The sequence below is a fragment of the Capricornis sumatraensis genome, chromosome 1 (assembly GCF_032405125.1).
Source record: "Capricornis sumatraensis isolate serow.1 chromosome 1, serow.2, whole genome shotgun sequence".
Taxonomy (NCBI): Eukaryota; Metazoa; Chordata; class Mammalia; order Artiodactyla; family Bovidae; genus Capricornis; species Capricornis sumatraensis.
In genome coordinates, this window is record NC_091069.1 from 41,749,115 (window position 1) to 41,767,430 (window position 18,316).

General features: G+C 39.5%; 1 protein-coding gene across 4 annotated transcripts in view; it reads right to left on the reverse strand.

Moving 5' to 3' along the window:
- The window catches only part of MEIS1 (Meis homeobox 1), a 144,895-nt gene that overhangs the window by 51,744 nt on the left and 74,835 nt on the right, over positions 1-18,316 (reverse strand). For all 4 annotated transcript variants that reach the window (XM_068976446.1, XM_068976367.1, XM_068976276.1 and 1 more), the window contains one exon: positions 11,939-12,084. In XM_068976446.1, coding sequence (XP_068832547.1) covers positions 11,939-12,084 — 146 coding nt within the window. The remainder of the gene's footprint in view (positions 1-11,938; positions 12,085-18,316) is intronic.

The window sequence follows — 18,316 nt, forward strand, 5'->3', positions numbered from 1 at the left end:
AAGGAATGATTGTCTGAATTCACTCAGCATAAGAAGGTAAACAGGACACTGCAAGCCAACACAACTTTCTTTCTCTGCAACAAAAGGCACCTTCTCCTTGAATGACCAGCATAATGAGTTCAACCCTCCATTTTATTTTGGTTTGGAAATTAGCTTTGGTTCCTAAAGCCAGTACTCTTGCACATTTTTTCTTCCTGCCTCTAGTAATCAACAATCCAACCATGGGAGAGTTTTTCCACCATTTCTCTTGACGTTGGTAATGGGAGCAATGGATGGGGGAATGCACATTCTGTGATGCTACCAGAGGCTGACCTTCTCATTCTCAGAGGTCAATACCTACCACTAAGAACATTAGGACAGCCCTGAAATTCCACATGCTGTGAGAGTCAACCTATGTGACGTGTGATCCATGTTGGTACAAATGTAAAATACAGCATTAGAGCCCTGGAGATTAACTGAATTCTAATGCCACATTTCCGTGGTTTCTTACAGATTTTTTTTCCCAAAGGCTCTGAGCATCTACCCCTTAATTAAATCTAATTTGGTTTCCACATAGAGTGTTATGGAGCATATTCACTTCACGAGACATGGAAGCTTGATATACATCATCTTTACCTTTCAACTACAGCCTTATGAAGATGTTTCCGTGTGGGAACATTCAAAACTGATTTATGGTGCTATTGCAACAACTAATCTTCCAGTATAAATGTATCACGTAAGAACAACCTCACTGAAATGTATAAATTCCATATATACTTAAAAATATTATTGTCTGTAATGTAATATAGCGGAATGTTTCGAAGCCTATATAACCTTGCATGCAGAAGCAGTTTTTCAGGCATTAATACTTAAATGGGTCATAGACACCACATCTGTCATTCTGTCCCGAAGTCTATGAGGCAAAACCAAGACTATGCTGGCCTATTGATTTTTCTAGCATTTGCTTTAATTTACTTAACCATTGAGAAATCCATCAGTACATAAAGGGCAACTGTCCATTACTGCCTCATTTGCAGACATTCCTTCCCCTCGTTTTTGGTAAATATTTCCCTTAAATTGCTATGTGTTTACAGTGTAAAAACGAATTAGGGAAGTGCTCACACCTGTTTCTGTTCAGTAACTGCTGCACTGAGGTATACGTAACGTGCTTAAAGATAGAATAAATATCTAGACATTATTACATCTGTGTGCAAAGGGTGGTAAATTAGATCCTAATTACATTAACAGGGATTCTGCCTCCCAGCTTAAATTTTACATGAGCACTCTGCAAAAATCCAAAAGCTCTGCTGTGGTTTCTTTATGAGCTGGTGATTACAGCTACTTCCTATGCGGTCACTAAATATTCTGTTTACAAATAAATGAAGAAGCTTTGAGCCAACTTGCCAGGGTAATAATCTATTTTTTTCCCTCTCCCTCCCTCTTCGCAACAAACCCTCGCCACATATGCATGGCAACAATCAGGAGCCCTAGCTTCATCTAATTACTCCATCACATAATTTCACAAATTGCCTTGTCACTGGGGAGCCAAGTGCAAAACACGCTCACAGTGGGATTTCAGGCAGCAGCTTTCATTTACTACTCATTCCTTGTTAAATTAAACACAAAAACACCAGTTGTGTGAAAGAAGTCAAAAAGAATGCCTGCAAACGAGCCAGACAAGTATATCTTCTATTTACCATTTTGCCAAATACATTGTTGGCAACAGGCATTGTAAACAGGAGGCTCCTCTTGGCTGGCCCACTCCTATTTCGATCTAGTTGTTACAATAGACCAGAACCAAAAGGTCAAGAGCAAACAGGCTTCTCCAGAAAAAGCTTTATCCTGTATCAACAGGAAACCTGGGTATACGGTCAAAAAAAAAAATGTGATAGACTCAAGACCTCCTGTTCTTCACCGGGTCTACTCTATGAAATGCCTGGCCACGATCCTCCCATAAGAAAGTGTATCTGTATCAGATGAATGATGTTAAGCCTTTTGAAGGTATAAACGGTATCCCGTATTTTCATTCTGGCTAGAAAGAAGAACTCGATTCCACTAATCTTTAAAAAAGTTCTCCAATGGAAAGATCATCAATCAAGTTCATACAGTATTAGATGTTTTCCTTTTAAGTATTAATGCCTTGCATGTTTCTGAAACACATCAAGATAAACACTCACCCATCTCACTACAGATGTGGGTGGAAGGAAGAGTGTGTACGGTGGGTGACATGACTAGAGGGAGTGAACCTGAGGTTACACCCCTGGAAGCTGACATTTTTATGTCAACAACTAAACACAGCCACTGGTAATTAAAGGTATTTCTCTGCAGCTCAGGAGCCAGCAGGGTCAGGTACCATTTTACATCACAAACCAGTCCTTTATGCATGTAGATTTGCCAGCATTATCTGCACAGGGAGAAGGAGACATTAGCAGCAGCTGTCTCTCTGCTTTTACACTGAAAATTCTATTCATACAGACAGGTGGAGTAATTTAAAAGCCAATGTGGTGCAATTTGGATGTGACTAATGTCACTGCCTACTAAAATGCCACCATTACCACTGTTTATGGAAACATTACTAAAATTACATTTTATTCATAAGAATTTTAGGGTTCTGGTTATTACTAGCTTTAAAATGATCAGACCTCAGTGTCATACCCCAGAGCGGTGGCTTAATTCTCCAGGGTTTAGCAGCCTTCTTTGCTGAGAAACGACAGTTGGATTGTAGTTTCAGGAGTAATCGGGGCTGCATAAGCAGTTTCCTCTATCTCCATAAAGCAAATTAAAGACATAGCTCTTTGGCATCCTGAACATGTGACAGGCAAAAAAAAAAAAGGAAAAAAAAAATCTTCAAGGAGCTAAATTCTATGTTCAAAGGTTTACCTAGGATTTGCAGGAAGAAAGATTTCTCACTTCCAAATCACTATCACTCATTGTTAGTCACAGAGAGGACTAGAGATTTACCTACTTCCATAAGGAAGAAAGGACAGTTATATAAAGTCTAAAATTCTAACAATGTATAAATGATTACAATTGCATAAAGTATCAATAGCTGCAGCTATGGCCTTTTTTAAGCACAGATATATCTGGAAAAAAGAATCCAGATAGGAGAGGACCATCCTTGACACTCAGTTACCAATGACCATCAGGATGTACTATGAAGTTTTATGCCAAACATTCTGGCTCACATTTTTATTTAACAAATACTAATCAGCTAGCTCATGAAGTGAGATTATTATTATTATAACCAGGAACTCCCAACGATGTGATCTGATTTGCTCTGTTAGGGAGGAAATATGATTTTTAAAAAAGCACATTCAAGATAGGAGATCCTAGATCCCCAGCCCTGCCAGTTCCTAGCTTTTGACCTTGAGAAAATTCATGAACTTCTCTCACCTTTATTTTTGTCATCCTGCCTACTTTATAGGATTAAGAGTACAGTGTATATGAAAAGATTAAATTACAAAGTACCACTGGGACTTCCCTGGCAGTCCAGTGCTTAAGACTCCATGCTTCCAGTGCAAGGGGCACACATTTCATCCCTGGTTGGGGAACTGGGATATCACATGGCCCATGGTGGGGGCAAAATTTTCTTAAAAATAAAGATAATAGAAGGTTCCCAGTAGCTGAATTGTAAAGAATCCGCCTGCTAATACAGGAGACACGGGGTTTGATCCCTGATCCAGGAAGATCCCACATGCTGTGGAGCAACTAAGCCCGGGCACCACAACTATTGAGCCTGCGCTGGGAGCCACAGCAAGAGAAGTCACTGCAACGAGAAGCCTGAACAGGACAACTAGAGAGTAGCCCCGCTCACTGCAACTAGGCAAAAACCCTCGCAGCAACGGAGACCCAGCACAGCCAAAGCTAAATAAATAATTAAAAACTATTTTTAATTTAATAAGTTTTAAAAAAACATAAAGCACCACAGAAACACAAATTATAATTTTATTTAACCTTTTGATCAATTTTTTCCTTTAGCTGTTAACAAGACAGAATGATCCAGTGTCAAAACAGCCAAGCAATCAATAGATCGTTGTTTAAAAATTCGGTAACAAGTAAAAAAACAAGTAACATTATGCAGGCAGGAGATAATTTCATTTCTTTTCAAGAATGACATCAAGTCATTTTTGTGGCGTTCCTCCTCCAAGAAGTTTGAAAACTGACTTTTCTTTAAATAAGAGATAGGAATTATTCTTAAACTTCTATAAACTGCAATAGAAATTTTCTCTACTCATTGATCTTTCTGAGGATGAGCATTCCGATTAACAGACTACATCTCGTGGCCTCTGGATGTCCCCAGAACTTCCTAGGACACCGAATTCTCAGAGGTCATTCCTGTCACGGGAGAGCGCTCTGCGGGGCTGCTAGCAACAAAGTTAATGTGAAAACAGAAAAACACTGATGGCAGAATATTAGGAACTGAAAAGCAAATTTACTTAAAAGGTTAAGTTCATATATATATTGCCTCATTTTTTTTTCTGGAGCGATAATACCAGAAGGACATTCAAATACAAGCAAGTTATTTAAATCGAACCAAAGGTCTCTATTTCCAATATTTTGAATAATCCATTACAAAACCAAGTAACTTATGTCTCATTTGAGTATGAACCAACTTAAGGTGTTTGCATTTATAACATTAAGTTATGTGAGGCCTATCTTTTCTTTGGAGTGTCTGAAGATAGAACAATACTTCTTGTATTGGGAGACACACTTCCTGGGCTATCAGTTGCTGAGTGAAGGCATTTTGCAATAGCAAGAAAACACGAAAACTAAAAGGTTTTGAAATGTTAGACAATTTCCTGGCGTAATGCTTTTAGCTGCTCCTTTGCTCTTGGAGGCTGTCTATAGGCCCACCAAGAAATGGATGCCTTATCTGAATGTCTGTGGGTTCTCTCCTGCTCCTACACACTGAGCCGAGTATCCAACCCATTGAGAAAAGCCACCTTTACCAAGCTCGGGACTTGCAAATGGAAGGACCGGCAGTACTGAAACATGAGTATGCTTGTCTATAGCCGTCATGTTAATGTGACTCTGCACAATCACTATTGTTACTACTTTGGAACTTAAATAAAATGATTTTTGCTGTCTCATGTCATTTAGTAATTATAGCTCAGGTAAGCTTGGCCCATAACCCAGGGAATTTTGTGACCATTGCAAATGTGGTCTCCAGTCATTGCCTACCCTCTGGCATTGGCTTCCATCAGCAGAAACAGAAAAATGAGAGCCTTGAACATAGCTATTTAGAGGATTAAAACAAGTAAAATGGATCAGTTGTCCACTAGTGCTGGTACGGATGGCAGGGTTTCAGAGAGATTTGTCTGACAGAAAAACGCCCAAGCACATAGGGACACATATGTACACAAAATCATAATCACACTTCAATAAGAAAGACTGAGATGTGCGGAGGATGCTTCAGGTTAAGTGAAATCTCCTAAATTCCATGACATAGAGATTTACTTCTACTGGCAAACAACCAACCAGTCAGACCAAACTAAAACACTGGAATCCTTTCTAAAACAAAACCATTGGATTTTCTCTCCATCAAACCTCCATTCTTTAAACCAAAGTACTTTCACTAGGAATCTTAAACACTGAGAAAGTTAAAAGCCAAGTTTATATTACATAAAATTCCTAAGGGCTAGACTGAGTTAGTTTAGCGAATACACTCACACATATGTATATAACGCTCCAATTTTAACTCGAAAGATAAACTGAGGAGGAACAGTGACTGAGTTTGGTATTTTTCCTTCAAAAACATATCATCACCAGGAGGAATCGGAAGACATGATATTGATATATGTGTTGAAGTGTAAATGGCCAGCCAGTGTTCCAACAGTTACATGCATCAGCAACCGTCAAGTTAAACTGCGCTTATATGAGCACTTCCATTTTGAAACTAATCCTTTTTTTAATCAACCCAATTAAGAGTATATCAGAAAATCAAGTTAGAGCATATTTTTAACTTAGTCTTGGAAACAAATAAAAATTTTAGAATAATCTGACAAATTGCCATCAAAATACTACAAAAGTCTCTCACATAAGGTACCACATAAAGGCCCCAATCATCTGTGAAATGAATAAACCATTTGAGCACAAAAATCTCAATCACACCATGAAATTCACAGAGTCCCAGTCAGAGTTCATCTGCTTAGGGGTCCTATGTACCTGGATAAATGAGCAGTTTTCAAGTTGGACTTTTGTTTTCCCTTTTGATTGTTTTTCCCCATCCCTCTTCATCAACGGACTGGACTGTAATTCCCTCAGGTCAGAGGTGCATAACTAGGATGGGGAAGAAAGGCTGGGGCAGAGGCAAGGAGGTGTGCAAGAGGCTGGGAGGGAGCTCTGCCAGGTCACTAATGGCCTCTGGGGCAGCAACTTGGAGAACAGGCTGATGCTTCGCCTTTGATCTTCTAATTCACAATGATCATTAGTATTAACTCCGATTCTTCTGGGTGAAGAATTCCAGCTGTAGCCTTTTCAGTTTACCTGACCTAAGAAAATTCATCACCCATCCCATTAGGATTTCAATAACCAGCTAAGAAAAAGAAAAAAGCAGTTGCCCCAGAATCTAGAAACCACTCATCTCATTATTAAAATAGAGCTTATATGACGTATATTGCAGAAGAATGAGGACATTCCAACATTACCTCCAAGTAATTAAATAATCTATACTCCATTTTCCTCCTGAGACAAATGATTCCCAATTGGGAGAAAGATATTTAGGATCCTAGCTAACCAAATTGAAATACACAATCTCCAAAGTAGCAGAGATCTTCTAAATGGAAGATGGATTTGTCATCCAAGCCTGTGTTAGTTTCAGCAAAGCCAAGCTCTGACCATCATCATGACTAAAGCCTAGAAAGGTGAATGGTAACCACCTAAAAGAAAAAAGTAAGAACTGTGAAGATATTCTTATGAATTTCAGAAAGCTCATTTTTGATATGGGACACAGGCACCTGAAAGGAGAACAAAAATCTCACATCTTAGTACTAGTTTTCAAGCATCTTAATTTAATAAGGTATCTGTAGATACCACATAATGGAAAAAAAAAAAAAGGATAAAATTTACCTGCCAGTCTCACAAGCCACCCTCCTTAGCTCAGGCACAGGAACACAGAGGACTTAGTTTGGACCGTCCTCCCCAAATACTTTGCACTACCCTGATTAACATTTCAGACAAAAATTCAAGAACATAGTCTTCCTGCCTCACTACCTTCTTAGGGCTAATGGTAGTGAAAGGATGCTAACTGGGAAGGCACAATAAGAATATTCACTGTTAAGATTGGCAAAGAATAGAGGTGAGGGATAGGAAAAGAAATAGAAATGGGAGGAGAGGAGCAAATTTTATCTGCTGCCTAACTATGTACCTCCTTGTAGGCACGTCTCTCTGCCTTTTGACCTTCCACTCACCTTGATCAACAAAATGCATTATGGGATACCAATGAGAAGTACTTTTTCATTGTAACAATAATTCATAATGTTTATAGAGCAATTCTTCCAAAATTGCAAGCAGAGATATGACACTAAGATGGCTCCACCAGATCTTGTTACCAAAAGCAAAACCAATGAAACAACATCTGTCTCTTCTAGAGCATTCAATTCCCAATTCAATTCCATTTACTCCATCCTTAGAGTGGCGGACCCGCAGGGCACTTTTCATCTAATAGTGTTTCTATGGCAACGCAATTTTCAACCTGGAAGATTCTACAGCCCTTCACTTTGGCTTTATCCACACTGAGAGGAAAGTCTTATAAATCAGAAACTGAGACATAAATTTTGCTACAGCAAAAAAAAAAAAAAATTCCAGGCTAAAAGTTGAAAGAAAGAAAACAAACTCAAAGAGCAAAATGTATATATAACTTAGAAACGAAGTTTGTCTCTATAGTACCCAATGGAATCCTCAAGATCAGTCAAAGGATGGGGAATCCAAGAGAATGTGAATGAAAGTCAAATATGTCACCCCCTGTCTGATTTATCACAGGTATGCATTTTGACAACTTCCACTCTCCCTAACTCTCAGGATTCCTAGGGCACACAATAGCTCCATACAGGAAAATATGTCACTGTATACTTTAAATAAATAAGAATCATATTAACTGCTTTTCTACTTAGATTTTATTAAAGATTGCAGTATTTTAGGTGTGTGTGTGTGCAACATGCTAGGGTAGAAAAACAGACAAAAGACCCTTGATTTTTTTTTTACCTTAAACATTGTATTTATTCCTTCTCCTCATTTTTACTAGCCCTTAGGCATGTATCTTTGTAATGCTATGTAGCAAGACAACCAGTGATATGCAAAACACATCCAGCTTAAACATTATGACATAGTAGGTTATATTTACAGTTGGAATAATACCCTTAAGGAAGGAAAAATATCTTGATGTGGTATATGCCCCTGAACTGATCGTGACTATATAGTGACTCACAGCCAAATATTAAGTACTTTCTAATTGTTTGCAGTGATTTGTCTTCAGGCAAATGCAAGCATTTCTATAATACATACTTTCATTTTCTTTCGAATTCTCTCTCATTATCTAAATAGTGTTACTCTTTTCAATTCCAGGCAATATTTTTCTTGTTTTTTTAGGAGACCTCTAGTTATCAAAACTGGTTAACTGGAAATTCACATCACTGAAATTTCCTTTTACCCCATCAGCACCAAAGTTTAAAACTTGTTTCCTTTTTCTTTTATTGTCTTCATAATACACAAGTATGTCCAGTTTAGCTTGCTAGAGACTGTGAGTCCAAGAATGAAGCTTTAGTTCTCTCCTTGGAGTAGTAAAATGTGCTACTGATTAAATCTACCTGCAGCCAACTACAGAAAGGCACATTTTTCTTATGCAGCTGGGGTGCAAATCCAGAAAGTTGTTTTTTTTTTTCAAATTCAGGGCTTTTCTACTCCCCTAACAAACAAATGCTGAAAGCACTTTCAAAGGCAGATTTTTTTTTTTTAAACTGAATACCCTTAATGAAAAGATTGACCCATTTATTTTTAAAAGAAAAAAAAAAAAAGAAACTAATTTGCTTTCCAAAAGGAGTGTGAGGTTTTATAATATGCTTTTTAGTATTTAAAAGATTAGTTTTTACAATTTGCTAATAAACTGCGATTGCTATTGTTTTAATTAGCCAGAGTTTCAATTGCTCTTTTATATTTAGCAAGACTTCAGAAAGAATCTCCTGGTTAAGTTGCATTAATCATATAGAGGAATGTGATCCTCTAAAATTTGTACATAGTCTTTCAACTGAATTGTGCCTCCCTAAAAACCTTCCCGACTCTGAGATAAATTTGCTAAAGAATTAACACTAAAGATAACAGTAGTTACTTACATTTGGACAAATAATAATAAAACTTTTTGTATAGGTTTTTTCATAGCACTTATTATAATCAGCTCTTGACTATAAATGTTACCTAAACAGTTTGTGCATTCCTTCAAGTATAAGGAGACAAGGAGAAGGCTATCCTTGTAACTGGAGATCTAACTACTTTAGCAGTTGGAGAAGAGGAATGGAGGGGGATCTTTTTCACTGGGCTAAGGAAAGAGGGAGAAAATGTAAACATTTCTTCTCAGTTTTCTTTTTTAGATGATATTACAAGAGTTTTTACTTTTTAGAAACCACTATCATTACCAATATTTTGTATGAGTAGATGGCAGTGGTGAAGGGAAAGAGGGTGGAAACGTCCAATGGAAACCAGGAGACAATGTCTATACGCATTCCTAGAATGCCAGGGAGACTAGAACAAATGGGTTTCCCTCTTCGGGGTAGTGGTACAGGCCAGCACCAACCCCCAGCCTGAAGGAAGTTAGCTGGACCTCCACAAAATCAGACAGTTCATGAATAATTTCTATTGCAACTGCCCCAATAACATATGGACCACAAAGAGCACTGCAATGTAGGTAAAGTCATGCTGGCTACTTAAAAAGTGTGGGTTTTTTTTTTTTTTTTTTTTAATAACATAGCACTTGGCAAGGTTCTTCACAAGGATACGACCTAGAAAACCAGGAAATCTGGTGAATGAATAAAAGAACTTGCTCCTCTCTCTCCTGATTCTGTCTGAACCAATATTTGATTATATTTTATTCAGGGGCACCTCAGCTTCAAGGGAAGCCAAAACCCCTTTGCAGATTGAAATAGAGGCTGATGAAGTCTATCTGTTTTTTCTGTTAGTATACGAAATAGAAAGAGTTTGGCTGTGACTTCAGGATCAACCTGATTTTGTCCTCTCTCCACACTCATCCAGAGGTTAGTCGGTTAGCTCTAGTGCTGAAACACCTACATGGCTGCATCAGCACTTTTGCCCAATTGTCACTTCTTATCTCCTGCTGACTTTAGATGCCAGACTATTTCTCATGCTGTGCCCTCTAGACCTTAGTCTTTCCCTCCCCGCTTTGGTGGTGGTCGATAATCCTCAACAGCAAACTTTCAAAAGGCAGATCTCAAACCATCCACATAAATGCAACAAGTGTCAGGCAAGTAATAGCACCCAAATCAGGTTTTAGGTCAACCTAATATGATGTGAAAATCAGCTAAACCATCTACATCTTCAACTCACTATCGGTATTATTCTCAAAGCTGATTCCAAAACTGTCAGCATAGTCTAGTTACTGTTTGGAATCATACAGGGAAGAAGAAAGGGAAAGAAACTATTTTTTAGTTAGTCCTGCTGCTCTCAGTTTTTATTTTATTTAGGGATACTGTACAATTGGAATTAATTTATAGCCTCAAGTGTTATTGAAGGCATATTCTCTATCCAGAGGAGCCAAACCAGCATGGCCTCCCACATCCCCTGTTTGTCTCCCTATATCAGTCAGTATAAGTCACTGAGGAACATGGGCTTGAAAGTGGGCAAGCATGTGAGGGTTAACAGGTCTGGACACATTAGTGACAATGGAGAATTAACTTTGATACTGAAGAAAAACAAATGACTTTAAGAAATGCAAACTAACCTAAAAATAGTCACAAAAGGTCTGCTACTAATATTAAAAAAAAAAAGATTTTTCACATTCATTCATTTTAGGCTAGTCTGTACTATGACTTGCCTAAATTCACCCTTTGTCTGTACTGTTGAAAATCCCCCAGGTCAACAACTTTTTGATTTTCAATATATTACTTTATCCATAAATTTTCATGTCATTCTTCTTCCTTAGATGTCCTTAAATAAGTATGCACTTCCAAAAATATCCACCAAAATATTATGATTATGTTTTCAACATGAAATCCATTCAGAACAATAACCAAACAAAACAAACCCCTCAGTAGCATAAAGCCCCAAATCTCCAGTTTCTCACATCTCCAGGAGAATTCCTGCAGTGAAAACAGCAATACTCACACAGACAATATAAACTGTTAACTCGGCTTGAAAAGTCACAAGGGACTACACAGGAAGGGCTGACTCTATATTGCTGTTTTCCTTTACAGTTCTAAATACAGGGACAACTTTCACTGTGCAGCTCTGACTCGGATGAACATTTTGTAATGGCAGCCAGTACATTCAAACCACTTAAAAGCAAATTATGTGAGCATCCTGCCATTGCAACAAGATTTAAATTTCTGCAGACCAGTCACCATAAAGGTCCACTGTAAAGCATTGGAAGAAATTAAGTCCTTCTCTTTGGGGCTTGTCTGACTTTGTTCTTAGTGGGATCTGGTTCCTGGTATTTAAGAGTCATACTGAGAAAAGCAACATCATTAACATACATCAAATTACAAGTGCTCCTGATCTCCTAAACCTTATAACTTGCAAAAGTGAGCAAAACTGAAATAGCAAACTTCAAATAAAACTCCTCATTTGGGGTATGGATCTAGGAAACAAGTGCTAACACTTTTGTAAGAACTGTGGGCACACAGTGATTTATGAAATATTCCAAGTCCAGAGGGATCATTCTTCCCCATTTTTTTTTCTATCAAAACTGGTTCATTGTCCATATTTAGTTTACATATGTCATTTAGAATCCACTTACTGTTAGATGCTGGAACAGCCACGCCCTCATGATATTTGTGGCTACTTTGGGAAAGATGCCACGCTTTTTGTGACGCTTTTTGTCCTTATCTGGATCATCATCGTCACCTGTGCTGGGGGAAGCTACACTGTTGTCCAAGCCATCACCTGCAAACATAGTGAATCAAATTTTGACTGATGCTACCTTGACATGCTTTATTCAAATAGAATGCCTTTGGATATAAACAAAACCAAAAGAGCAATATCAGTGATTCATAGTTTATTTGGTACTGTTTTCTTTTTTTTTTTATCCAGACAGAAAGAACAAGGCCTAGGCTCAAAAGTAGTCAGGTCTAAGGAACTTCTTTCAAGGAACAGTGGGAAAGGTTAAAGGGAATGGAGGGGAATACCCAATCTCCTTAGTAGCTTTGTTGCTATGATAACTATTCACATGTAGATAGTGGAGACATGTTAAGTGTAACTTCTACTGGGAGTTAAATATGGTGGAAGCCATGAGTAGAGGTACTGTCCCTGCCTGAGTATTCAAATCCCACATAAAGTCATTGATGTCAACTTGTGAGAAGATGCATTTACGATATCAACTATTTCCGCAAGTGATCTATCTTAAGACTAAAGTAGGCCGTGGAAATGTAGGTAATCCATCATATAAGCAGTTTGACATAGGAATGCTTCAAATAGAATATAATTTTTCTTGTCATAGAAAGAGAGCCTCAAGTGTAGTAAGGGAAAAACTCTTGAAATCGTTTTATTGGAAAACAATGACTATTGAAATCAACTAAGTGATGTTAAATTAACAGTCCATTGGGACTGTATTCCTCTAATTATTCAGGCAGTTTCTGAAATTTCTTCTAGATTTAAATTTTTCTCACTGAAAAGTCACCTGCTTACATAATCCTGCACACTGGATCCTATTTTTCCATTGATTTTTGTCACAACATTTAAGTTGTTTCTTCTAGGTAATTTTTGGGGTCTGTGACACGAAATCAAAAATGTAGTGTTCCTTTTAAAATGGCATACTGAATAAGAAAAAGGTGAAATTTCAACCTATATAATAACACTGTCTAAAAAACAAGGCAAAAGGTACAAATGGAAAGTAAACACTTGAAGTTTAGGCACAAAAGTTAAAAAGGAAAACAACAGTGGACTGAAGTTACTACCCTAAAAAAAAAAAAAGTAGCTTAGCTTTTGTCAGACTAGTACCCCAGCTTTCTCGGTGGAAGCTACTGGCTTTTAGAGAGGGACAGGTTGATCTCGACCCAGAGAGAAGAGCTAGAGAGACAAGGCTTAGCAACAGGCTAACACACTCCCTGTGTTCACCAATCCACATGGTCCAAAGAACTCTGGCAAATCCATACAGGGAAACTAGCCTCAGATTCCTTCATATTGCTTCATGAATTTCTGTATTCTTAGCTTCTTTTATTTAAAATCTACATACAAAAAGAATTCCTTATTTTTTTAAAAAAAATTCTACTGAAGGATAGTTGATTTACAATGTTGCATTTAATTTCTGCTATTCAGCAAAGTGACTCAGTTACACACATATATTTTTCGTGTTCTTTTCCATATCATTTATCACAGGATATTAAAGAATTCCCTATTTTGATTTAAGCTATTTCAGACGAATCTTAATTAGTTAGCCTGTCATTAATTCGTTGCTCTTAACAGAGCTCCCTCAGGAAACTCTCCCCATCCCTCCAAAAAAGAAAACTGTCCCCCAAATTACCTTGACTGAGTTGACGTTGAAAAACTTTGTTGGGTGAGTAACAGACTGATTTCAACATTTCTGCTAGGATCACAGCATATGCCACAAACACAAAACTTTTCTGTTAAGTTTTTATCAATTTATTGTTCAGTCGCCCCATTGTGTCTGACTCTCTGCGACCCCAAGGACTGCAGCATGCCAGGCCTCCCTGTCCCTCACCATCTTAGAAGTGTCCCCAAGTTCAAACATTTTAACTGATGTTATCAATTTAAAATCCATAATTTAATTTTATTCAAAGTTTTGTTGACAAAAATCATATATTCTGTGAAAAGTCCACAGAACTGTAGCTGTGTCCTCAGTGAAAAAGATCATAAAGACCCACGATGCCCAAGCCTTCATGGCAGAAATGAAGAAAGTACTTGTGAACCTTCTGGGTGACTGGCCCAAGGGGGATGGGCTGGTGGTCCAGGCAGGGCCAGGCACCCACATCCCTAAACAGGGCTCCTGCCACCTCACAGGGTCATTTATTTGCATAACCAAGTGTTTTATAAGGAGTCCCCTTGGATTTGCCTAATAAATTCTTTGAAAGTCCAATATTTAAAGAGGCTTTTTATTCAGAGAAGCAATTCACCATATGAAATAACAATTCATTAAAGAAACATGAGAAAAGAAAACAACTCAACAGCATTTAAAATTTCAATGGGCTAATCCACTTTCAATATGCAAAAGGTAACCAAGGAAAAGAAGCATATTACTAGATCATCGATTAAAAAGCTTCTAACCTAAGGACACAGTTTTTCATCACCTCGCCAAGACTGTTTTCCACCTTAAAAAAAAAAAAAAAATAGCCTTTCTCCCTATCTCAAAACCCCTTCAGATTAATTTAACAGGCAATGCCTAGTGCCTGCCTCGAAGAGAATTCATTGATAATTTATGGAAATATCTACTATAATCCAGAGGAGATGACTTTTTTCCAGCTTTGTGCATCAATAGATAATCAAGGCCTTAAAGCAGCCTTAGCTTCCCCATTACCTCAGGCAAAAGAATTCCTGAAAGCGTGCCTTAAGGGCACCTGAATTATATACTCCATTAGGAGAGGAAGGCTTTCTGCATTCCATGGGTAACACTCACCAGAACCTTTCCTGTTTATTTCTGCTGTATGAAAGCAGAAGCATTAGGAACAGAATTTTTTAAGTGAAGACTTATGTAGATACAATGGAGAAACCTTTCAAGCAAGAGCCAGATCACCCCCTTCAGTCCCTGGCAGTGACCTCTCTCGAATAAAAGGTTTCTATTACATCATTAGCTCAAGCCAAAAACAGCCTTGGCTTAATGCTCAGTTTGTTCTTCCTACTGTTTTTAGGCAAATACAGCTACTTTACTCCCATCTGGGAGGGAAATTACACTGCTGGGTTGTAATCTAAGACAAGATTTTCATTGGAAGCAAATGCTTTCAATCCAGTGTAAATACTGGTGCATGTTCAGAAAAGCCTAAAACAATAAACCCCGCTCCTTCCTGACACAAGTTAGGGAAATGGAGAGGACGGGGAAGGAGGAGAGCATACTGAAACAGGCGATTCTCAAAGCAAACGCTTTCATAGATCTTAATAAATTGTTTAACCTCTTCCACTTTCTAAAACTGGAAAATTGATCTCGGACGTCTCCACCTCAGAGGAAAGTCTCAGTGGTCAATTGTACCTTGCACATTTCCATCCACACTGCAATTTGATACAGTCACTTCTCTGTGGTCTCTGGAGGATTTATTTCCTTTTTTTATTTTTAAGATCACTAAACAAACTTGGAGGACCGCCGGCCGACCACACGGCAGCAGGCAGCGGCTCTGAACCACATTTGTAAAATGTCAGCAGTGACTTCATTCCCAGAGCTGACTTCTCCTGCCGCCAAATGAAGGCAAACTGAAAAGGTGGAAATAATCATAAAAATGATGCTAGTCCATAAACAAGCTTACAGCCTCATTAGGATAGCAGTAGGCTCCAGTGGATGATTTATGCTCGTTTTGCTGATGCTATGAGGAAATGCCATAGGGCGACTTTAGCCAATTGCTAATGGGTTCTGACAGCTTCTTAGCAACTAGTGCAAGCAACGTTGTGGCGTTTGCTAGTGACAGAAACCAAAAATGTCATATTATCTGCCCATGTGTCATGAAGTCCGTGTGGCAATTAACTAGCAGGCCAGTGACTGAGGGGCCAGAGGCTCCTGAAAATGGCCTTTGGCGATGCAGAGGCAGCCCGTGGGCGCTGAGCCGCACACGCACATTCTAATGCAGAAAGCCACTTCCCAGCGACTTCCCTGGCTCTGATGAGACCGGGCAACTCAAATCCCCCCTCGCCCCCTCACTGAAGTGCCACTCTGGGCTCCTCTCTCTTTGGGCACTGGCTCCGGCGCTATCAGAAGACTCCACCGCCATCCGCTTTGATCTGATCGTCTGCATGGCTCCTTAATTGGCACTACCTGGTCCTGTGCTTTTCGGATGCCGGATTCAAAGGTGCCAGCTCCTTTTCCTGCTCGCTCACAAATGAGTCTAAAAGGATTTCAGATCACTGAAGCAGACTCCTGGCCTGTCAGATGGCTGGGAGCAGAGGAACTCTGGGCGGCCACAAAACACTGCTTAAAAAACACCAGGCTTCTAACAAGCTGGGGAGGAATCCTGGCCACACTTTTCAGGTTGCGAGCTCTCAAAACCATGCACTATATGTCAAACTGTCAAACCTTTCAGCGTGGGCCATTTGCCCTTTCAAATAATATTTAAGAATTGTTTTTACAAAATTTTATAGGCCATGGTCTAGTGAAAGAGGCCAACCAACAAAGAAAGGAATTTGTACTACAATTCGTCTACGGACAATTTCTTGTGAGACCTGGGCCCGTCCCAGCGGAGCAAGGCAGGTGACCTGTGACAGCTCCCAGGCTGTCAGAGAGCTCAGATTTCAAACACGCTCAACTCAAACATCCCTGGTCGCCTATTTAAGCATGCCCAGGCATTTAGACTGCACTATCTCGTGCCTTTCAAGGCAGGATAAAGCGGCATTTATCGTATTCAGACCATTCAATGGGTCAGACTGACCGTGTCAGCGGGGGCTCTTTCCTTGGCAGGTCAAAGCCCGACTCCCATTTTTCTTCCCCTCCTAACTCCCTCTCTACCTCCAGGATTGCCAGTACCCCAAACCTATTCTGAGGGAGGCAAAAACAAAACACCCCAAAGCACCTGATATTTACATCACAAGGGCTGGGCACTTCCCGTGGCAGTGGGCCAGCAGGTAGAAATAAAGTGGGTTGTCAGTCAGAGGGTTCTTTATGTCATAGAGGCAAAACTCCTAATTCGGGAGATGAACTTTCAACTGCCAGGGCAGAAGAACGTGTAAGGTGGTGGGCCCTCTTGTTTTGCTAGAAACCAAGCTGGAAACCACCCCTGCTTCCAAACCATTTCACTGACAACTCTGTAAGGCTCCATCTTTTCAGGCCACATTCTCTCCTTAACCTTTACTTTTCTCCTCCTTGAGTGTTTAGAGATAGAGTCTTTGTCCCCAGAATGTACCTAGACTCAAAAACCAAGGTCAATGATAACCACTATCTTTCAATACTGAGTCAGTTCTATTGTGCCTTGAAAGTTGTGTGAATGATCAGTCCAAAGCTTGCCTAGGACTGTACAGGTCATGTTGAGAGGTGGTTAAATTTTAGGGTTTCCTGGTTTCAAGGTTAAATATTAAGGGTTTCTGTTTTTTCTCTTGTCTGTTTTCTCATGTAGCACATCTTCTCAAAAGAATATGGCATTCAACTATTAAATGGGGGTGCAGGCACACTCCAGTCTTTCTAGTGGCCACTGGTGCAGACACCCCTATGCTGTGAGGAGGTCAGGTTTCCTTTGTAGTCGGGCTATCTGGGTGCGCCAGGTTGCTAGGAAAAATGTAAAACCTACCTCAAACCCACTTCTCCAGATCCTGGTGTGTCTACTTAGCCAGAAGTCAGAGGGGATAATGTTTCTGTGTTATGTTAAGAGGATAAATGGTGAGAATTATAGACAAGCCTTTCTCAGGAACCAGCTAGAATACTTCAGAGGCTTTATGGAGGTGTTTTGTCTTCATTTAGAATGTGTAATAGCTACCAGAATGATTTTTCTAAAACACGTTTCTGATAGTATGACCCTGGCACTTAAAATCCTTCTGTGGCTGCCCTTTGCCTTCAGGATAAAGGTCACACTTTTTAGCCTGGCATAGAAGGCCTTTCATGATCTCTCTCTGGGGTGTTTTTCCAGCCTGTCTTTCACCAGATCCCCACAGGCACTGCACTGGCCACCCTGCCCCAGCCCAGTCCTGAGGCCACCTGAGCTTCTCAGGATCTCACCGTCCACAAGGCTCTCTCACATCCCTTTGTGTGCCAGTGCCTTTCCCTGTAGCATCCTTCCTGGCAAACTCCTTGGTGACCTTTCAGATGCGGCTCAACCACCATCTCCTCTAAGGAGTCTTTGCTGGACTCTAGTAATCTTTACTATTCCTCCTCTCCAGTTCTGAGTGATTTTTCTTCTCCCCACATTCCTCTACCCAAACATACGTCATACTCTACTAAGTCTTCTGATTTCCATGTATGTTCCCTCAGTGTGACGACAGAATATGTGACAACAGGGACCTGATCCTACTCCTCACTAAAATTCTCTAATCCCAG